The sequence below is a fragment of the Sceloporus occidentalis genome, unplaced genomic scaffold (genome assembly GCF_023333645.1).
Source record: "Sceloporus occidentalis isolate IW3139 unplaced genomic scaffold, rSceOcc1.0.p SCAF_1, whole genome shotgun sequence".
Lineage (NCBI taxonomy): Eukaryota > Metazoa > Chordata > Lepidosauria > Squamata > Phrynosomatidae > Sceloporus > Sceloporus occidentalis.
In genome coordinates, this window is record NW_028316981.1 from 22,327,411 (window position 1) to 22,350,832 (window position 23,422).

The 23,422-nt window shown below is 44.8% G+C and overlaps 1 protein-coding gene across 1 annotated transcript; it reads left to right on the top strand.

Annotated features, from left to right (window-relative positions):
* Nucleotides 1-10,121: 10,121 nt before the first annotated feature.
* Nucleotides 10,122-21,423, top strand: LOC149321136 (zinc finger protein RFP-like). Its single transcript, XM_089508841.1, has 7 exons — nucleotides 10,122-10,454; nucleotides 11,854-11,949; nucleotides 13,272-13,490; nucleotides 16,479-16,501; nucleotides 17,570-17,685; nucleotides 19,826-19,906; nucleotides 20,930-21,423. Exons 1-7 carry the CDS (start codon nucleotides 10,122-10,124, stop codon nucleotides 21,421-21,423), a joined length of 1,362 nt encoding a protein of 453 aa, XP_089364967.1.
* The last annotated feature ends 1,999 nt before the right edge of the window (nucleotides 21,424-23,422 follow it).

A 23,422-nucleotide genomic window follows, 5' to 3' on the forward strand; every position in this document is an offset into this window, starting at 1 on the left:
AAGCATCAACCCCTTCTACTATTACCTTCAGAGTGAGCACAAACAGTTATGCTTGTCAAAAAAAAAGTTTTTAGCATCCTTTTCCTTTGCTGCATCCTTTACATTCTTTGTTACACACTGCTAGATTTTACCTTCAACATCCACGGGACATATCAAAATCCTTTGACTTATACATGAGGTCGACTTATAGTCGAGTACATACAGTACTTCACAGGTTGTTGTGAGAGTAAAACAGAGTGAGAACTATGTGTGTCACCCTACTCTCCATGGAGGAAATGGACTATCCCCAATAAAACCAGTCCTTGAAAAGCTGGTACTGGTCAAAGCTGACAATGTCGATTTGGTCTTGTTATGAATATTTGAACTCTGTAGTGTGTTGCCAGTCTATATATTTAAAATATTTCTGTTTATAATTAATCTATAGCTGGTTAATTAACTAATTGCTTCAAACACAAGAAGCATGACATATGAATTTAGAATGTGCTCAGTTTTGGGTTTTGTACTTGGAATTGGAGGTAAATGAATAATCATTTTTCATTTTTATTAGAGAAACTTTCAGTCAGAACACTGAAATGGACAGGTTGCTTACCTGTAACAGTGTTTCTTCGAGTGGTCATCTGCGAATACATACAAATGGGTTGTACTGCGCCTGCGCAGTGCCTTCGGAAACTTCTAGAATCACTGGGCAAAGTACTCTTTGCAACATATAGAAACTTTTTGGCGGTAGCTCCGCCCATCCCTTATAAAGCCCCAGGTTTCCCGCTCTTTCCCCAGTTCCGCCATTTTTCCGCCAAGTAGGCGACAAAGAGTGAGCCAATTTAGAGCAGGACACCGAGGGGAGGATGGGCGGGATTTGTATGTATTCGCAGATGACCACTCGAAGAAACACTGTTACAGGTAAGCAACCTGTCCTTCTTCTTCGTGGTCTCTGCGAATCATACAAATGGGTTGAGACTAGCAAGCTAAGGTTAACGGCGGAGGGAGTGTCCTGACACCATAATTAACCAACAATTGTTTATTTGTTACAATAAACAGAATTCAAAAACACACTGAGTCAAAGACCCGTTTGTTGTACCCTGAATAAATTGCATAAGCAAAGGCTTCCACCCCTAAGGGGAGAAGGGTAAACCAGGTAGCTAAATATACTCAAAGGAGACCTGAATCAGTGCAATCCCGACACCAGGATAGCCCTGCCAAAGGCTGCATCCCTTTTGGCCCTGGTGTCCAACCTGTAATGCTTGATAAATGTCAGGGGCTGTGACCACACTGCAGCCTTGCAGATGTCATCTAAAGAAATCCCTGACAAGAAGGCAGAGGATGAGGCTACCACCCTTGTGGTGTGGGAGCGAACCCTAGCCGGCAGTGGCTTCCCCAAGAGTTCATATGCCAAATAGATGGTACTAGACACCCACTTGGAGAGTCTCTGAGCCGACACCGGTAGTCCCTTCTTCGGTCCCGAGTAGCACTGAAACAGTCTCTCGGACCGGCTCGAGTCTCTAGTTCTGTCCAAATAAAAAGCCAGAGCCCTTCGAACATCCAGGGTGTGGAGGGCTCTTTCCGCATCCGTAGTCGGGTTCGGGGCCAAGGTAGGAAGAACAATGTCCTGACACATGTGGAACAATGACACAACCTTGGGCAGGAACGTAATGTCCGTCCTAAGGACTACCTTATCTAAATGAAACTTGAGGAATGGCTGGTCCCTTCTCAGTGCACAAAGTTCTCCAGCCCGACGAGCGGAGGTAATTGCCACTAAAAAAACAGTCTTCCAGGTCAGGAGCCTAATGTCTGTTGTGGCCATGGGCTCAAAAGGCCTGGACTGCAAGGCTCTCAACACCCCCTCTAGACTCCAAGCAGGGGGAGGTAAGGACACTTGAGGGTTTAAATTATTATAACCCTTAAGAAAACCCTTAATCAGAGGATCTTTGAAAAACGAAGGCTTACCCCGAAATTGGAAGAAGGAACAAATGGCCGACAGGTAGCACTTGATTGAAGTGAGGCAGAGGCCAGAGTCGACCAAGGACATCAAAAAGTCCAACACCACTGGCGTGGAGACCTGGGCAGGGGAAAGGTGCCTGTCCGCCAGAAACTTAAGAAATTTGGTCCACTTTTGGGAATAAGATTTACGGGTGGCCGGCTTCTGGGCAGCTAGGATGACTCTGCGCACCGGGTCTGGTAAGCGTGCTAGGGACAGATCCTCCATGCTACCAGGGGAAGGGTGTCGATGTCGGGATGGTGGACGCGACCCCCTTGAACTGTGAGGAGATCCGGCCTGCGTTCGAGCCGGAGAAAGGTGTCTCGGGAGAGGTGAAGGAGGCTCGGGAACCAGGGTTGCCCTGGCCACCACGGAGTGATCAGAATGGCGTTGGCAGCCTCCAATGTCATCTTGGATATTGTCCTGGTGATCAGAGGGAACGGGGGGAAGGCGTACAGCAGCATCCCCGACCACTCGAATCCGAACGCATCTCCGAGGGAGTTCTCGTCTCGCGTCCGGGAGCAGAACTGGGGACAATGTGTGTTGTGGACAGTCGCGAACAGATCTATCTGAGGGGTTCCCCATCGACGGAAGAGGTCCTTCACCGTGTCCGGGTGAAGCCTCCACTCGTGGCACGACGATGGGGATCTGCTGAGAAGGTCCGCAAGGTCGTTTTGAGCCCCTGGCAAGTGAACCGCTTGAAGGAGGATGCCCCGGTCGATGCACCAGTCCCACACCCGGAGCGTGATGTCGAGGAGGGTGCGCGATCTGGTGCCTCCCTGTTTGTTCAGGTAGAACATCACTGTGGTGTTGTCCGTCCGGAGCTGCACAACCTTGCGGGAGAGGGAGGATTCGAACGCCCTTAAGGCCTTTTCTACGGCTATCAGCTCCAGGGCATTGATGTGGAGGTCTCTCTCGTCGGGCGACCAACGGCCCTTCGCCCAGAGATCTAGCGCGTGGGCTCCCCATCCTTCGTCCGACGCATCTGTGGTTAGTGTTATCTCCGGCTGGGGCTGGGAGAACGGCATGCCTGCGCAAGCGTTCCGGGAATCGAGCCACCAATGGAGAGAACGGACAACCGGCCTCGGAATGGTGAGAGAACGGGATGGCAGGTCGGTGTCTGGATTGAAAACTGAGAGGAACCAAAACTGAAGGATTCGGGATCGAAGCCTTGCCCATGGTGTAACGAAGGTTGTGGACGCCATGTGTCCGAGGGCCACCTGGACGTCTCTGGCGATGACTCGTCTCCGGCCCATGCACCTTCGGACAGCCACGCGGAGCGCGGCAAACCGGTCGAGGGGAAGGAACGCCGTGCAGCTGTCGGAGTCTAGGATGGATCCGATGAATCTTATCTGCTTGGTGGGGAGCAGCTGTGACTTGTCGGGATTGACCACCAGTCCCAAGTCCTTTAAGAGAGCTAGAGTTGCCGAAGTGTGTCGATGGAGCTCCTGGCTTGAAGGTGCCACTATCAACCAGTCGTCTAGGTACGGGAAGATCCTGATGCCTCGGCGATGGAGGTGGGAGACCACCGGTGCCATGCACTTTGTGAATACCCGAGGAGCCGTGGCAAGGCCGAAGGGCAGAACGTTGTATTTGTAGATGTCCGTCCCGACGGCAAAGGCTAGGAACCGGCGGTGGCTCTCCCGGATGCTGACATGGAAATAGGCGTCCTTCAAGTCGATGGTCGCAAACCACAGGCCCTGGTGCAACAAAGGTAAGATAGAGGCAAGGGTTACCATACGAAATCGGTGATAGGAAAGGTAAGCATTCAGGGCCCTCAAGTCCAGAATAGGCCTAATGCCCCCATCAGTCTTAGGGACCGTGAAATAACGGGAGAAAAAACATCTGGGGGCGTCGACAGCATCGACGGGCGAGATGGCGCCCTTAGACAGCAAAGCGCGTACTTCGTCGAGAAGGGTGTCTGAGGGGGGGGTGGACAGGAAAACTCCAGTTGGAGGGAGTTCTTCGAATTCGAGGGCATACCCCCTACAGACGATGGTGAGGGCCCAAGAATCGGTAGAGATGGAAGCCCAGATGTTGAAGAAGGGCTTCAGTCTGTCCAAAAAGGAGACGGAAGAGGAGACGACGGAGTACGCGGCACCGCTTCAGGTCCTCTTTTTATTCTGGTCGGGATCCTGCCTCCGGTAATTCTTCTTATATTTGGGAGCGGAGCGGCGACCGGAAGAGGAGGAGGACTGTGAGGGGTACCTCTGCCTGGGTTGATCCTGGCGCTGGTAGGGGCGATCCTGTTGGTAGGATCTCTGGCCTTGACCATACCATGGGCGGACGCCTGTGAAACGCTTACGGGAAGCCTGAGGAGAGGAAGACATACCGTGCTTCTTCGCGGCCGTCCGCATGCGGTATTTGAAATTGAGCTTCTCGTCCGTCTCTCGGTGGAAGAGGCCGTCCTCATCGAATGGCATGTCTTCAATGGTGGTACGGGCGTTCTGATTGAGGTCCGAAGATCTGAGCCAAGCATGTCTGCGGAGGGCAATCGCTGCAGCCATGGACCTCGCCGAGCAATCGGTGGAATGCCTGGCCGACGTGATGAGCCAACTCCCAATGGAGTGGGCCTCATCCCGAACCTCGGAGAGGGTGGCCTGAGATTCATCGGGAAGGTCGGGGATAAGTGGAGAGATCTTTTCCATAAGCCACTGGATATAAGCACCCATACAGGCATTATAATTGGCCACTCTGATCCCCAGGGCTGAAGAGAAGTAGGCCTTCTTGGCCAACGCGTCCACCTTCTTGGCCTCCTTGTCACCTGGCATCACGGACGATTTCGGGGTCGACGTCCGCTGGGCGCCCTCGACAATGGCCGAGTTCTGTCTCGGGTGTCCAAAGAGCCATGAGGGAGTGGACGGAGCAATCCTGTACAGGGACTCTATCCTGCGGTTGCTGGAAGCCGTCGCAGCGGGGGCATCCCATGAGCGTCTCGCCAGCTTTTCCAGCGATGGCAGCAGTGGGATTGCAGGTGGAGTAGGCAACTTCCCGTGGATCCTTCTCTCGATGGGGTCAGAGGCCTCGTCCTCTACCTGAGAGATCTGGATGTCCAGCGCGTTGGACATTTTGATGACGTGTTCCGCAAAGGTGCGGACATCATCAGTGGGTGACACGGCGCCAGGCTGGACAAACTCTTGAATGGAAGGCTGGTAGTCTTCGGCATCCGAGGCGTCGGAATCACTCTGGGGACGGTACCGGGCTTGGGAGGGAGCCTCTTCATCGGGGTCGAGGTCTACCACCTGAAGGTCTGGGGCTGCAGCCGTACGAGAAGAGGGTACAACGTCACGAGTCGGCCTCGGTATTGGCTCCGGCCTAGACTTTCGAGACGGAGAAACAAGACGGGGTGCGACGGATTTTCGTGGGACGGCCATGTAGTAAGTGTCCGTCTCGCTATCATAGAGATAGTCCGGTCTCTTCGGCTCTCTTGGAGGTGAAGGAGAGGCAGCCCGGTGGACCATGGCGGTATGAACAAACGACCTGGGCATCGGGGTCACAGAGCGATGACTGTGCGTGGAGCTCGCTGGAGAGGCCGGTTCCGAAATGACGTCAATGGTGTCATCCGGCATATGGCGAAAACTAGGCAGAGCCCGACCCACCGAGGGAGAGCTTCTACGGCGGTCAGGGCGGATAGCGGGAGCCTCTGAGATCTTGGAGCCCTCAGCTCTGGAGGCTTTGTCCACAGGGCGAGGTTTCCGAGGTGTGTGCTCGGGGGCCGGCCGGTCACGAAGAGCTTTGTTACGCCGAGAGCCATCGGAGTCCCGTTTGTCAGAACGGTGCCGCTTGGCCAAAGAGTGCTGGCCCCCCGAGGGAGAGGTGTGAACCCTCTTGGAGGCCGAGGATGATGCGGTAGCGGAAGCCGGAGTTGTCAGCTTGGTGGTCGAAGGCCTCGAAGCTGAGTCTGCAGATGTCGAAGGCTTCGGCACCGAGGGAGTGGAGCTCGAGCCCTTGGTCGGACTCTTCGAGGGTGGAGCCTTCTGGCCCGAGGATCTCGAGGCAGACCCCTTCTGGGCGCTCGAGTCCTTGTTGCGAGCACGGTCCTCCTTAGAGCTCTTCGGGCGCTTAGGCTTCTTGGATGGCCGGGGAACGTCCGCCAAGGGGGCGTCGGTGTCCGGTCCCTCGTGGGGAGCCATCTCGACGGGATTTGGAGGATCGGCCAAGAGTTGGGTCGGGGCCTCTGGAAGAGGAGGCAAGGGCGCCGACCCAGTAGAGGAGGGGGGCCCCAGAGAAGACATGGCGCCCGCGGCGAAGACCCTAGAATAAATGGCCGCCTTGAGCCTTGTCTCACGATTTTTTCTCGCTTGGGGGGTGAGAGATTTGCACAAGGCGCAGGATGATGGGATGTGCGCCTCTCCCAAGCAAAGCAGACAAGCCGAGTGAGGGTCCTGGCCGGGGATCTTCCCTCCGCAAACGGTGCACTTTTTGAAAGGCACCGAGGGCATGATCTGCTTACGGTTCGAAGGTCGACAAGCCGAGGTCAATAACGAGGGTCAGTCCGAGAAGAAAACAGTCAAGGGTCAAGCAAAGAGTGGTCAAAAAACGGTCCGTGGTCAGTTACCAGTGATTGCAATAATAATAAGAAGAGCGAAGTTCCCAAAGGCAGCAAACGCGGCGGAAAAAAGGAACTGGGGAAAGAGCGGGAAACCTGGGGCTTTATAAGGGATGGGCGGAGCTACCGCCAAAAAGTTTCTATATGTTGCAAAGAGTACTTTGCCCAGTGATTCTAGAAGTTTCCGAAGGCACTGCGCAGGCGCAGTACAACCCATTTGTATGATTCGCAGAGACCACGAAGAAGAAGCAATATATTGCTTAAGAATAAAATATTTTCTTACTGTAACAGAAAGTGTTGTACAAAATGTTAATATCTTTATAAGAAATAGTATATCCTAAATATTTTTTATTATTTCTCAGCCATGTACATTCTTTATAAATTACAGGCAATAGTAAGAAGGAATATTGGCCTTTATGAAGGTAATCATGAAAACATCTAACAGTGCACCATTTATTTAGTATTTGTCCACAAAATTGGGATTAATTCCGTGCTAATATTATCGCAACTTGATATAGGCTAAGTGATTTTTTCCTTTTTTGAGCTGACATATGAATAATACTTCATATAAAGGCATTGTATTCTAGACTATCAAGTTGCTACAGAAAATACTAAGTCATAGTTTTATGAATTACACATTTTGTAATAAATCTTAACCAGGGACATAGCCAGGATTTTGGGAAGAGGGGGGTCCAAACTAAGTGCCACCATTATAATGGGGCTTGGGTGCGGTGGCGCAGCAGCACACACCATTCATTTTATCTAACAGAAGGGGGGGTCCGGACCCCAAGAAACCCCCCCCTTTGCTACGTCCCTGTCTTAACTGTAAAGCATATACAGTGAGCCCTTGGTATCCTTTGGTGTTTGGTTCCCCCCACTGTGAATACCAAAATCTGTGGATGCTCATGTTATATACAATGATGTAGTAAAATGTTGTTTCTTATATAAAATGGCAAAATCAAGGTTTGCTTTTTTCTTTTTTGGGGGGAAAAACCTGGGGCATATTTTCAAGCTATGGAGGGTTGAATCCGTGGATGCAGACTCTGTGGCTATGGAGGGCCAAACTGTATTCCTCTAATTCCAGACAAAACATAAGAGAGAAAAAGAGATGACATAGGAATCGCTAGGGTTGTTCTGAAGAAATGGCCATTTGGTTAGCTTATGGAAGGGATGGGAGTTGCGCTGCCCTTCAGATGGTGATGGACTGCAGTTCCCAGCAACCCCAGCATAGCCAATAGTGAGGAATGCTGGAAGTTGCAATCCAACAACTTTTGGAGAGCTGTACAGTTCTTTCCCATTTTAATGGAACTGTGATTTTTGAAAAGTGAATCAGAAGATGAAAACAGCAACCCAACCTGCTGAATTTGCAACGGTGGTTGCCATTTTTCCTGGTGCAGCATGATGATGAATGGCCTCTCCCGGACGTTGCATCAATTGCTCGGCCTCCTGGTCTGTACATTTTAAAAACTGTTCTTCAACCCCAGAAGTAGACTTCTGTTGGCCTCTAGTTTTGTTTGTCTTTTTGGCAGTCTCTGTAGGCCCCAGAAAGTCCCAAAAGCATTGAAGTAGCCTCCAGACCTATTACAGTTATCCATCCCTGTTCTAAAAATGAGGGTTCCCCTTTAAAATAAGAGGTATCTTATTATAATCCTGGCTTTAAAGATGTACAAACCAGAATGGAATGATGATACATTAGTGCTAGATCACAAAAGGCTGGTGTTTGTTCATCTTCTCCCTGCAATTAGTTTTGACACCATATGGTTAGTGGTTGGATTTTACTCTTACAATTTCTGTGAATCCACTTTCACCTGGAAAAGAATGCTAACCTTTCCCTCTCTCCTTTCTTGGCTTCAGCCCTACTTACAAGAGTTGTACAGGTGCTGTCTTTCCTCAGCAGGAGGAAGGGTGAAAGGAGGAGAAACCGCACCTGTTAAATGTGCACCATTGAATATCAGTTGCAAGGGAAGGGTGTGATCTTCCTCACAGTATTAGGCGGGTTTCTATAAAAAGCAAAGCTTCTCTTCTAGTGCAAGAGTCACAGAAGTTCTTCCAAAGTGCCATGGTGGGATGCAAGGGCACAAAAATCCAGTTGGGTTGACATACTTGTATCTAAATGCAATTACTAGAGTAGATCCACTGGATCATTAACATTTCTATAAGCAACGACTTTTGTTGTTTTGCATCAAATCTAGTCTAGTTGGGAGCAGAAATTGGATTTAGGCTATAAACAAATTGTGACACATTGGTTCTACCAATTCCACATTCTTAATACTTTCTCTAAACCAGAGAATATTCTAAAATCCATACTCCAAATGAAGGTTGCCCAGTGTCCCTTGTTATAAGCTTTTCCCTTATAGGACTGGCAGATGTCCCTTATTATAAGGGAAGCCCCCTGTTTGAGGGTTGGAAAGCATTTCCTTTTATACAGACTGAACAAGATGCCAAAAATTCCATATTTTGGAAGTGTGGGCTCTTCTTAAAGACAGAAATGTATGTATGATGTAATTTATGAATGTGGGAGATTTGTTAATTTTACAGAGAAATACATGGCTCAGTTAACAGCAAAATACGTGGGTAAAGTCTAATCTTCACTGCAGAAATGATGCAGTTTGACATTGCTTTAACTGTCAAGGCTCAATGCTATGGAATTCTGGGGTTTGCAGTTTTGTGAGACATTTGGCTGTCTCTGTCAGAGAGCTCTGCTGGAATCCCAGGGTCCCATAGCATGGAGCCATGGCAGTTAAAGCAGTATCAAACTGCATTACTTCTGCAGTGCAGATTAGACCTAAATTAACTGAAATTAATACTTTCATTTGGTATTTCAGTAGAACTCAAACTTGTTAATAGCTATATAACTTTATTATTATTATATGCTGGCTAAGCCAGCATGGTTTGAGTGTTGGACTATGACTCTGGAGACCAGGATTTGATTCCCAGCTCGGCGATGAAACCTATTGGGTCACCTTGGGCAATTCACATGCTCTCAGCCTCAGGGGAAGGCAATGGTAAACCTCCTCTGAATAAACCATACCAAGAAAACCCCATGATAGGTTCAGCTTATGGTTGCCATTAGTCAGAAGTGACTTGAAGGTGCACAACAACTGTCACTGTATTTATTTAATTTATATTCTGCCTTTCTCCCAGCACTGCATTGAAGATGGCTTATGCTTTAAAAACACGGTGCAGTTTAAAGGCTCTTAGTACAAACATTGAATACAGTTAAGCCAGACTTCAGTGTTAGAGACACAAGTTAAAAATATAATTAACAGATGTTTAAAACAAAATAAAAACACTACATGCACCTGTATTAAAAGTTCTATCTGCCACAACATACTAAGAACCTAATGCTTCTTTAAATAAGGATTAATTGGGACTGTCCCTCCAAACAAGGAGAGCATGAAAGTGAGATGGACCAATGCAAGTGAGTAACCGCATAGCTTCTGCTTTCAACTTTGATCAAATCAGGAATCTCAGGAGGTATTAATCTGCTTGGCCTTCATTGGCTGAAAGGACCATTTCACCCCCTTTGTCTTCTTTAGGCTATAGGGAGAAACCTATAAAGAGAACAGCTTGACAACTCTCTGGTTTCATGCAGTTGCGATGGATGTTTGGAAGGCAGTGAAATACATCCAGGAGGAAGCAACCTGCCCTATTTGTTTAGAGTTGTTTAAGGAGCCGGTGATTTTAGACTGTGGGCATAACTTCTGCCGGGCATGCATCAGCCGGTGCCAACAAGAGCCCAAGCGCAAAGTCTCTTGCCCAGAATGCAGGCAGAGTTTTGTTTGTGGAAATCTCAGACCAAACAGGCAGCTGGGGAACATCTTGGGACTCCTCAAGCAGTTCCGCATACGAGACGTGGAGTCGGTAGAAGAGACTGTTCGGCTGTGTGAGTCGCACCAGAAGCCGGCGTGGCTCTTCTGCTCCAGTGACCGAGTACTGCTTTGCTTAGGGTGTATTGAATCCAATCCTCACAGAGGTCACCTACTCATGCCCTTGGAAGAAGCTGCCCAGGCATACAAGGTATAGTGGGAATGTGGTTTTGGTCTTCTTCCGTCCCTTTTTTTCATTATACACAGTAAATGAAGTACAGTTGGCTCTCTGTATCCACAGATTCTATGTCCATGGCTTCAAGCATCCATGGCTGGAAAATTCTCTCCCCCCCCCCCCCCCCTCTCTCTCTCTCTCTCTCTCTCTCTCTATCTATCTATATATATATATATATAAATTCCACAAAGCAAACCTTGATTTTGCCATTTTATACAAGCAACATTATTTTACTATCCATTATATTTAATGAGACTTGAACATCCATGGACTTTGGTGTCCATGGGAGGTCCTGGAACCAAACTCCAGTGTAGACTAGGGCCCCATACAGATTGGCCACACCAAAGCTGCACCAAAGCTGTGCTCTAGTCCTTAGGACTGCAGCATGGCTTTGGCATGGCTTCTGACCTCTTAGGACGCATGCATCATTTAAACAGCACACCTCCAAAGTGACCAAAGCAGCTTTATTTTGGCCTATCTGTATGGGGTCTAAGGGCCCACTGTAGATGTGTTCCTCTGAAACACAGCCTGTAACACCCGGTATTCTGTGGTGATCCCCCATCCAGGCCTGACCTGGCTTAGCTTCCAAAATGAGCTTCAGAGTATTTAGATATTGGCTGAATGCAGAGTTTTGCAAAGTTATTTGAGGGTTTCTGGGAGTTATAGTCCAAAAAGACATTTTCTCAGCTCTTATAAATGCTCCATTCTCTAGAGCCACTTGGAAGCCGCCCGGTGCCAAATCAGGCTATCTGTCCACTTAGCCGAGTTTCCGCAGCTCTGGTTGACAAGATTACCGGAGCTGAGGACTTTAGCATCATCTCCAGGCAGCTATTAATTTTAATAGCAATTAGACTTGTTAAAATTGTTAAATTGTTAACGACTCAAGATGCCTTGAATTGAATTGGGGGCATTCTGTAGATTAAGTTTGCATACTACCACTGTGCTGTGGTTCCTTCAGAACTGGAGCACCCCCTGCACCTCTCCTTTAAAATTAAAACCAGACACTGGATGGCCCTTGTGGTCTCTCTCATCTCTATGATTTTATGTCTGGAAACCCAAATGCATATTTTCATAGTCATGTAGTTTAAACTCAGTTGGCTATAGCGGAAACTCAAATTAAGATTAATGCCTGCAATGCTTAATAATTTTTGCTCTGGGTTAGGATTTGCCCTGATATCAAAGCATCTGCTAAAAAGCATCCTAAAAACACAGGAGCAAAGTCGCCCTGGAATTTGGACTTCACACTTGGAAAACATTCACTACCCCACCAATTGTGTTTCTTTTCCAGGATGAAATACACACTCTGCTGGAAGGTAAAAAGAAGAAGAGAGAAGAGGTCCTGAAGTATTTCTCCAGTCTTGGGGAACAAAGATACAATTTAGAGGTACACATATCTTAAATCTTTGTAAGGGGCTAGGATGAAACTGCAGTGGGGCCACCCTTATCATCCTGACAGTTTATCCCCTGAATTTCTGGGTTGGTATTGCGATTTAAGTGTTAGACTAGGGCTTTAAGAGACTAGGGTTCGAAACCCAGGTCAGAAATAGGGGGAAATGACCTTGGGCAAGTCACAAACTATCATCTTCGGAGGAAGGCAATAGCAAGCCCATTCTTAATAAATATTGCTAAGAAAACCCTATAATAAGGTCCCCATAAATCAGAGTCACATGGCAGCAACAGACCTGAGTTGTTGTTGTTGTTGTTGTTATCAAAATATTTCTATCCTGCCCTATATTAAAATATTTCAGAGCAACTAAATTCATTGTGAACAAATTTAAAACAATTTAAAACGGTAGAAGCAATATAAATAGACTAAACCTGATAAACATGTTAACAAATTAACAAATTAAAAACAGGTTGAAAAGTACTCAAAGACAAAGCCAGAATACTTGGGCAGGCAACTCCGGTGCCTGAGCGAACTACAACTCCATGGTTTCACAGGAGGCAGCCTTGGCTGATAAAGTGGAATCATAGTGCTATACACAGTTTGAGTTTCCCTTCTCTAAAATGCTTAAGGATGAAGCAAAGGTAAATGATGCCAAAGGGTTTACACAATTGGTTGAGGTGGCCTTTGCCTCAGATGGCAAAATAATTTGAACCAACCTTGTGCAAAGGCATTGTTAAATATATTATTGTTGAGTTTCCATTTTTGCCATTGAAATAATTCATGAGTGGAAGGTTCCCTACTACATATATTAAGCTTGGAATAAAAGTGATTAAAAAACAAACAAGCATTGAGCAAATGCAGAGGTGAAAATAACATTATACACATTACTATCTTGAGTTAGTCAGTGTAGTTTCTAATCTAAATCTGCATTGTGATTCATTGATTACTTTATGTGTCTCTGGTGAGAGTCCAAAAGCTAGGATTACTTGGATGCACAACTGTTACTGATTTGTGTTGCTGCTATTTAATTGTCTGTTAGCAATTAACAGACAATAATTTTATTATCTATTATTATTATTTTATAATTTTAACAGAATTTGGAATTGTAACTCCCAGAATCTTGCAATCATTCTAGGAATTGTAGTCTATGCCTCCCCACTCAGTTATTTTTTCCCAGGCTCTGGGTTTTAATTGGTTTCATATTTTATCTTTTGGTGCATGGAAATTGTTAGCCACTACGAATATCTGTTATGCAGGGAAAGCAGAGTAAAACAATCAAGGCATTTTCTCCCTTTTTGGCTTGGGTCTTTTTTTCTCAGAAACTTATGGAACATGGAACCCAGAAGATGGTGCTGGAATACATGCAACTTGGAGAGGTGATGAAGAGCTTACAGGCAGAAGTCAGGGACCTTGCAAAGTTAATGGAGAGAGACTTTGACAGCAGACTTAGCAAGCTGCTTGAGGAAGCCAGCCACATTGAAACACAGGTGGTTGAAATGGAGAGAGTCTGTAAACAGCCAGCCTATGAATTTCTACAGGTGAGAAGATCAGGCGTGCTGCTACCCGTATCTCATGGCTACATTTAAAGCTTGGGAAAGTTACTTTTGTGAGGCTGCAACTACCAAACTATTTTATTAGCCATGCTGGCTATAGAAGTCTGCTTAGAGTTGCCAGATCAGATTCTGAGATTTAAGTGCCAAAACCTGAGACTTTGGTGATGTTAGAAGGAGATGCTTCTTATAACATCTGTAAGCATGAGACATTAAACATCAATCTCAGTTCCAGGAAGTATTATTATTATTATTATTATTAGTAGTAGTAGTAGTAGTAGTAGTATGTTTATTATGTTTCTTTATAACCTGCCCTTCTCCCAAGACTGGGACTCATTTTGGCTTGCAACGCTAAAAAACACCATACAGTTGAAAACATTAAAAAAACCAATGTTAAAATAGGATTAAATTACTACAATAATTAAAACAAATTCAATGCTAAAACATCAAATACTTTTTAAAAAAACATAAAAATGCTTAAAATACAGAGAAACAATATAGTACTCCAGGTATGTCATTCAAATATAAAACACCAAGTGTAGCAAAGGAAGAAAATACATGTATACACATTCTTCAAGCAAGGCTCATGTCCTGAGATTCATGAAGACTGGAGAAGAGGGGACAGGCCCAAGGATCTTACTAGATGTTATGGTTTCCAGACCGTCTTACTTGGACTTGGAGATAGGAAAGGTTAGAGCAGACCCACCAAATCAATGGAACTTACATAAGTGTTGGTTTCTCAACTTCCCATTGATTCAAAGGGGTTGCTTCTGATAGAATTATACCTAGAAGTGTTACTTGTATGGCTAGATGAGCCACGAGATCATTTATCCTTCTCAGTTGGGCAGGAAAGTTTGTGCCCCGTATTGAGTACAATTACATGGAGACCATGAGAAAAGATGACAGGTTCCTGTGGCTTTAATGTGGAAGCTTGTTTGCAAGAGTTGTCTGCTGTACTTTCCTTGGCCACATCATTATTAAAGATATAGGAGCCCTTGCCTCTTTCATCCAACTCTACAATTCTATGATTCTATGTGGCCCTGCAAAACTGTGTGCAGGGCACATCGTCCTTAAGATGTTTGACAGTTCAGGATGCCCATTTCAGTGGCCAACTAAAGTACACATGACTTTCTCTGGAACACTCTTTTTTCCTACCAAACATTTCCTTTTGAGCTATATTAATGATATAATATTCATAGTTTTTTTGTGGGTTTTTCGGGTTGTGTGGCCATGTTCTAGAAGAGTTTATTTTTGACATTTCGCCAAACTCTATGGCTGGCATCTTCAGAGAAGATTTCTGAAGATGCCAGCCACAGATGCTGGCGAAACGTCAGGAATAAACTCTTCTAGAACATGGCCACACAACCTGAAAAACCCACAAAAAACTATGGATGCCGGCCATGAAGGCCTTCAACTTCACAATGGTATAAATGATACTTATTTCTTGCCTGCCTTTCCCTTTTGAGGTGGGGAACAGCAATAGATTGTTTTAAAATACAACACATAATACCAGTACCAGTTAAAAACACGTAGCATCAATTAAAATACAATCAGTCTACAGTTTAAAATTAATAATTCAAAATTTAAAAATAATCTGGAAGAGACTGGTCTTTAATGCTGCTCTACATTCAGACAGGGTACTCAGCTGGCGAATCTCTTCTAGCAGGTTATTCCATAGTCTAGGGGCGGCTGTGAAAAAAAGGTCTTTACATGACAGTTGCCAGCTTAGTCCTGGCTGACTGGAGTAAATGTCTGTCAGAGGACCTGAATGTACAAGGCAGATTATAAGGAAGGAGGTGATCCTGTAGGTAACCTGGACCCAAACCACATAGGACTTTAAAGGTGATAACCAACACTTTGCACCTTGCTTGGAAACTAATTGGCAGCCAGTGAAGTGATTTTAATATTGGTGTAATATGATCTTTTGTAGGTGTCCCTGTAATCGATCTGGCAATGTGGGAATGCTTTATCTTTTAATTTGTTCACCTAAAATTCATCTCATCTAGCTCAATTTTTTATTATGTACTTTGCTGTCTAACATCTGCGCTTACTCATCTGAAAGTTCATCTATTCTATCTGAACTTCATTAACAGGATTCCAATTTCCTCTGAAAGCATTTCCCAAAGGTATATGCCATGAGTGCTTAACTGAAGTGACCTTTCCATCTCTGGCTTATGGCTGCTTCTTCCTCATGCTCAACTACTGAGTGTGTTTGTGTGCAGTAGGCTGGCTTGCTTTACTAGTAAGATCTGGGGCAAATAAGACTGTGTACAAATGTGGGTATTTTCCTCTCATTTGAACTTTCTTCTTTATGGTTTCATAAAGGCAATGCTTTGAGTGCAGGCAGTTGTTTTGTGAAGTTGCTGTCAACTTAGGGTCATCTTCAGATCACCATGTCACAGGGTTTTCTTGGCAAGAATTGTTCAGAATTTGCCATTAGTTTTCTCTGAGGCTGAGAGAGTGTGCCTTTTCCAAGGTCATTCAGTGGGTTTCCACAGATGAAGATGGATTTGAACCCTGATATCTCAGAGTCCTACTCCAACACTCAAATCCTTGCACCATATAAGCTCTCAGCACAGGCAGCAAGGAGAGTAAATTTTTCACATTTGCCTTGCCAGCTAAATATATTTCAAGCACCAGATCCCATCTCATCTTGGAAGCTAAGTAGGGTCAGCTTTGGTTAGTACTTGGATGATTAACCAACAATAAATGCCAGGTGCTGTAGGTTATATTTTAGAGGGCGGAATTGCCAAACTACATTAAGAAGATTCCTTACCTAAGAAAACCGTATGAAATTCATGGAGGTCACCTCATCACAAATCGACAGGTGACTTTGAAATTACACACAGACACAAATAAGCTGTCCTGACTTTTTAACACACACACACACAGAGTAGATTGGGGGAATTATGGGGGAAATTGTGGCTTTTAATTATCCCTAAAACTAACGGCTCTTCCTTCTGTTTCTCTTTCCAGGGCATCAAGGAGACCTTAAACAAGTATGTTATTCTCATTCTTTTCTTCCACATTATCCTGCCCATAGTCTCCATCACAGTATGGAGCACAACCTTGAAATGTTCCCTTAAACCAGGCAGCACCCCGGTAGAAGAAGGGGCACTGGGAAGCAATGACTGCAGTGTTTTCCCTGTTCTAGGGAGCGTTAAGATGGGCACAGCTGGAGAACCTTCTTGGGGACCTATGGTACCTCAAGTGCTTCTCTTAATGGATGCCATGACAGAGATAGCACTGCAGACATCATTTCTGAGTTCCATAATCTCCAACACCTCAGAAAACCTTTGGTTGGAGTGTTTCCATGCTCAAAAGGTGTGATTTGGAGGTCACATTTGGTTTTTAATGAGCGTAGACATGATTCCCAGAAGTTATGAGGTGGTACGTCCAGTTTATGATATCATAAATATTGAACAGGATGCCAACTAAGATGGAATTTCAGTAATAAAGATAAAAATTTAAGTTCCCCCTCCCTTTCCTTCTTATCTCCCCCTCTCCTCTTTTTTTGGTATCAGATCAGCTAAATAGCTACTCAGTGTATGAGTGGCTAAAACCACAAGCTGTGTGGAGTAATGGGATTTGTAAAGTCATGTCACACTGAGGGGAGTTTGCAGCCAAGGGGAGTTTTGAACCCAGGGACTTGTGACTCCTACTTTTCTATGCAGATGGTCTCACGTTCAGTCAGTCCCTGATGCCTTCAAATAGGGCTGGGAAAGGACCCTATCTAAAATTCATAGCACTGAAAGGGACTTTAGAGATCTAGAAATCAACTCCATGCAGGACATGTAAAGGGAAGAGACAGGTTTTTTTTCTGGAGAGATGTTGAAAGGTGTGGTTTGTGTACATCCTACAAACAGATGCTATGGTTCTCTGCAGATTGTACTTTTAAGGGGAAAGACCATATTTTTACCCTGAATTCACTTGAATCCACATACTATAAAATATGCCTTCTGACGAAAATAGATTCTTCTGTCTTTCCTCTTCCTTTTCCCTACTTCAGTTTGCTGGAAGGTAACACAGTTTGGGGTCCCCCACCCCACCTCTTTTCTGGTTTCTAGATGGGAAGCTGAGGCACTTGGAGCTCCTGAGTGTGTTTCACCTGAGCTGAAAGAGAAGCTGTGGGATCTCTACGTCAGAAGCCTTTTTATAGAAGACACCCTGAGAAAATGTACAGGTAAAATCTTGAGACATTCAAAAACACTGGATTTTATCACATGAGGCAAATCGAGGGTTTAAAAATCAATTATCCTGAAAAAACTGTGCAATCACGATTAACATTTTCACACGACATCATGATTAAATTGCCATTATCCCGGGAATAAATAGGCACTAATCAGCAACAAATCATTCATGGACGTGATAAAGTCCATTGTAATTCACCATGATATAATCTTTCATGGACTCCACTTAATTTAGACCATGATATTCTTTTGCTTGCAGTTCTCTCTTGTTCTTGTTGTTGATCTTAGGAGTTTATCACATGGGAGGAAATTAGGAGTTTAAACAGTAATTAATCCATGGAAATCATGCAGTTGATATTAAAACGTGATTAAAATGGGATTAACACAAGAGCCATTATCCTCTGAATAACCAGGGAATAACCAGGCAAAAAGCAGCAAAAAGTCATTCATGGGAAAATCCCATGAATGATTTGCTGCTGTTTCCTGCTTGTTTATTCACAGGATAATGGCACTTTAATTACATTGTGTGATTAGTGCAATTGCAGGATTATAACAGGTTAATCACCATTTATACTTCCAGTTGTCCCCCGTTTGAGAAACTCCATAGAATCATAGAGTTTTAAGAGACCCCCAAGGGCCATCCAGTCCAACTCCCTACCATGCAAGAACTCACAATAAAAGCATCTTCAACAGATGGCCATCCAACCTCTGTTCAGTGGCATCAATAGGGCTGGTGTCATCCCAGTGTGGTAACTCATGCTGCCACCCACCAGCTGCCCCCTTCTGCCAGTCAGGCTGCTGGGCAAGTGAGAAAGAAAGGTGATTCAGTGGAGGATGAAGAGACTGGGCAGCAGAGGCAGCGCACCTGTGGAGGTCCCTAGCCCAGTCCCAACTGGCCATTTTTTCCTCCTCCTCAGAGGTGACAACGGAAAAGGAGGAGTGGTATGCCTTTGGTGAGGACCACCACTCCACCTCCAAAGACCTTGCTCAGTCCCCCACCCTGAGCAGGAACAGCAGCAGCCCCGTGTGTGTGTGTGTGTGTGTGTGTGTGTGTGTGTGTGTGTGTGTCACACTTGCTTTTTAATGAGCATAAATATGATTTCCAGACATTATGAGATGATAAATCCGGTTTACGATATCATAAATATTGAACAGGATGCCAACAAAGATGAAATTCTTTGTATTTTTAATACATTCTATTTTAACTCATAACTGTTTTAATTTTTAAAATGGTTTAGTTATTTAACTTTTATATTTTACATTTTAAGGTTGTATTGTTTTAAAATTGTATTGCTTTAAATCTGCTGTTTGACGCCTTGAGTCCCTATGTTGGGAGAAAAGCGGGATATAAGAAAATAAAATAATTATAATTATAACAATAAATTCCAGTAATTTAATTTTTTTAAATTCCAGTAATTACTTTCCCCCTTTCCTTCTTTCCTCTCCCCTTCCTCTCTTTTTGGTGTCAGATCAGTTACATAGCTACTCAGTGTATGAGTGGCTGAAATCACAAGCTGTGTGGAGTAATGGGATTTGTAAAGTCATATCACAGACTGAGACTGGATCATCCCAGGCCGCCCAGAGAGGTTGTAGCTAAAGGGAGTTTTGGACCCAGAGACTTGTGTCTTCTGCTTTTTCTATGCAGATGGTCTCAAGTTCAATCTCTGATATCTTCAAGTACAGCTGGGAAAGGATGCTATCAAAAATCATAGCACTGAAAAGAACGCCTCTAGAAATCAGCTTTATGCAAGACCTGTGGAGGGAAGGGAAAAGAAAAGTTTTTCAGGAGAGATGTTGAATGGTGAGGTTTATGGTGGTGGTGGTGGTGATGATGATGATGATGATGATGGGGTCCTGGCCCTGGTCTGTGATAGATGGGAGTAACCACCATACCACATGTTTACCTCCATCTGAAGTTTCACCTGGCCCAGATGACACCCCTGCCTCTGTTTAAAAACCAGAGGAGACTCCACCACACTCCCAGTAAAAGTGTGCAAACAAGCAAGCACAACTTTGAGTTTGCAAGACCTTAAACTGAAGCTGACATGATGACAAAGAACAGCAGTAAGGATGTACAACTTGAAGAAGAGAACCAATAACCTATAAACTGTCTTTTGTTTTTCTCCCCTCCAGAGACTCTGCCATTGACACCAAAGGTAGAAAAAGGTAAATACTATGAAATGAAATGTGAAGAGCTACGACTGGAGACACAACGTAATTTTTAAATGGATCGAACTGCAGGTTGTTTTTGTTTTTGACAAACAGATTTTTCCAGCAAATGGCATACTTTCATAACCGTCTCCCTTGGGAATAGAATGGAAGGGCTTCAAGGGCACACAGAAAGCTGCTTCTCTATCACTGCTCTATTACTTCTCTATCATCTCAGCCTACTTTTGTAAGGCAATAAGGCTCTGAACAAATCTTGCCTATGTCTGTATGTTGTTGCTGTAGTGTTCCTTTAAGACTTATGGCAGCCCTATAACAGGGTTTTCTTGGCAAGTTTTGTTCAGAGTGTTTGCTTCTTTCTTCCTCTGAGGCCAGGAGAATGTGACTTGCCCATATCATCTAGTAGGTTTCCATGACCAAAAGGGATTCAAACCTTAATCTTCAGAGTCATAATCCAACACTCAAACCACTACGTCACAAACCTGGTAGTAATGTGCATTCAAAGCAGTGGTCTGATTCCATGACCTCCCATGGACAACAAAATCTGTGGATGCTCAAGTCCCATTTAATACAGTGATATAGTAAAATGGTATCCCTTATATAAAATGGCAAATCAGAATTTATGTTTTGGAATTTGTATATTTAAATATATATATATTTCAAGCCATGGATGCTTAAATCTGTGGATAAAAAAATATCTATGGACAAGGAGGGACGACTATATATATATATATCTCCCCATCTTCAATTTGAGTAGTCTATTAAAGGTTTCCAGTCTTTAGTAAAGGCAGATGCTGTTCCTTGTTTTAGTAGGCAGGTCACCTTGACAATTTTGGCTAGATGCTTTATTATTTATAGTCTACATATAATCAGCTATAATAGGAATAATAAGCAGTAAAAATAGGGTTTGACTGAAGGATGTAAATCATATCAAAGCCTGATAATTTTGGATTGTTGATATTAGAAAGGTTAAAGGTTGACTTGAAGCTGGCAGGGTTCTTGGTGAATCTGGAAATGTCTCTCCCTGTCTGTGCTTGTATCTAACATGGATTTTCTCTGTTTTTCAACTAGCAAAGGTGACTCTGGACCCAGCGACTGCACATCCACTGCTAGCGCTGTCCGAAGATGGAAAGAAAGTGAAACATGGACTTTCCGCCTCCCATCCCGCCGCAAGCTCCCAAGGCTTTGATAGTGTCCCTTGTGTGCTAGGCTGCGAGGCCATTACTTCGGGGAGGCATTACTGGGATGTAGAGATAACAGATGAAGGGGGGAACTGGTCCATTGGTGTGATTAAAGGGTCTGTTGAGAGGAAGGGGGAGATTGACATCAATATGGATGGGGGGATCTGGGCCCTGGAGCCAGAAAGCTCCCACTTCCGCTATCGTAGAGGCGCCACTATCACAATCCGTGTTTTCGTGGACTATGAGGGTGGCCGGGTGGCATTTTTTGACGTCAGTTCAGGTGACTTTGTTTCCACTCTCGTACCAGCAGATTTTGGCAGAGAGAGCATTTTCCCCTTCTTCATGCTGTCTAAAGTGGGGGCCCAGGCAAAAGTATGCCCTTGAAACAGGGAATAAGTCAATTTTTAGACTTTTGTGGTGATAAAAGACACTTTAGCCTTGCTATACTATCACCAATGCGAACAAGGAAGGCGGTTGCTCTATACTTATACTGCAAAGCTAGAATACGGTTTAAATGTTGTATGAATAAGGTGTAAGCTTTATATCAGTGTGATTTAAACTGAAGTAACTTCATAGTTACACGCTTCTGTGTTATAACTTTATTTTTTTAAAACTTAAAAACAAATAAAGCATTGAATAAGACAATGAAATAAGACATTCACAAGGTTATCTTATGAACAGGATAGTAAGTGAAAGAAGCTTATCTTATCTGAAATGAATTACAGAAGAACTAGATGGAAGTACAATTTGGTAGACAGATTTCTTTTGGTATGTTTGTGCATTGTGTTGTGTACCTTCAAGTTGTTTCCGACTTACGGGTGACCCTAAGGGGAACCTATTATGGGGTTTTCTTGGCAATATTTATTCAGAGGAGCTTTGCCATTGCTTTCCCCTGAGGCTGAGAGAGTGTGACTTGCCCAAGGTCACCCAGTGAGTTTCCATGGCTGAGTGTTTATCCCAGTGCTGGTCTCCAGAGTCATAGTCCAACACACTTGGCAAGATTTGTTCAGAGCTGGTTTGCCATTGGCTTCCTCTGAGGCTGAGAGTGTGTGACTTGACCATGGTCACCCAGTGGGTTTCGTGGCCTAGCTGGGATTCGAACCCTGGTCTCCAGAGTCATAGTCCAACGCTCAAACCACTAGGCCACGCTGGCTCTCAATTGTTATGCTCTCAATTATAGGGATGGTTGAATCACTCTATACAAGCATTTAGGACAAATAGCCTTCATTCTGTTGGCTAGTTCCCAACTAGAGTAAAACCACTGAATCAGTTGTTGAATGGTGAGTTGATACTTAAAGAGAACCCCATTGATTTGGTGGGTGGCCATGGGTCCACTCCAGTTGGAAGTAGCCATAGGGTTCAGGCCACAGCCCCGCCCTGGGCAGCAGCCTAACCACAGATCACTTATCAAAGGGCAGAGCTGGTCCTATCTCAGTGGCAGCTGGTCTCACTAACACCCTTCAGCAATGAAAAAGTTAGGTCCAAAACACACTGCAGAAATAATCCAGTTTGAGAGCACTTTAACTGCCCTGGCTAAGTGCTAGGGAGTCCTGGGAATTGTAGTTTATTGTGGCACCAGAGCGCTCTCTCTGACAAAGAAGGCTCAATGTCTCACAAAACCACAGTTCCCAGAATTCCCTAGCATTGAGCCAGAGCAGCTAAAGTGGTCTCAAAATGGATTATTTCTGCAGTGTGTGTTTTGGATCTTAGTTTTGCAACCTGGAGGAAACCATTTTGTAAAGCATGTTTCAACTCCAGTTGATATTCTTTGCATGGCTGTTAATTATACAGGTAGTCCTTGGATCAGGTCATTAGAGATACTCACTGCAAAAGAGGACAAGGTGACATAAAAAGGAGGACAGTCAGAACAAAATGATGGACATTCCCAAATAAAAGCAAAAAAACACTCCTATGAATGTCATGCTCAAAACGGAGGGCATTTGGGAATTCCTCCTGACCTGGGCAGAAGGTTGATATGTAGGGCATGTCCTGGAAAAGGAGGACATCTGCTCACCCTGTCCTTGGAGAAGCCAAGACATAGCCTTTCTTTTGGTGCAAATTGGTTGACAAAATACATAGATGGAAAGCCAATATTGCTCTTTAAATGGTTACTTTTTATAAGTACCACAAAGCAGGTCCCTGGCTTCAAGTCTGCCGCGAAAAGGCACTTAGGATCAGCTGTTTGGGACCTTCATTGAACTAGAAATCTTAACTAGAGCAGCGATGGCCAAACCTTAGTCCTCCGGTGTTTTTGGACTTCAGCTCCCAGAAGCCCCAGCCAACTGTCAGGAATTCTGGGAGCTGAAATCCGAAACCTCTGTAGGGCCCACGTTTGGGAATCATTGGTCTGTTCTAGAGGGCTGGGCTGGGCTTTCTGCACTTG

What these genes read in the sequence shown, in the direction of transcription:
- LOC149321136 (XM_089508841.1), top strand. Translation starts at nt 10,122, where the DNA reads ATGGATGTTTGGAAGGCAGTGAAATACATCCAGGAGGAAGCAACCTGC. An exon ending in ATCAAGGAGACCTTAAACAA is followed by an intron (nt 16,502 to 17,569) that starts GTATGTTATTCT and finishes TCTGGTTTCTAG; the next exon opens with ATGGGAAGCTGAGGCACTTG. An exon ending in GCTACGACTGGAGACACAAC is followed by an intron (nt 19,907 to 20,929) that starts GTAATTTTTAAA and finishes TTTTTCAACTAG; the next exon opens with CAAAGGTGACTCTGGACCCA.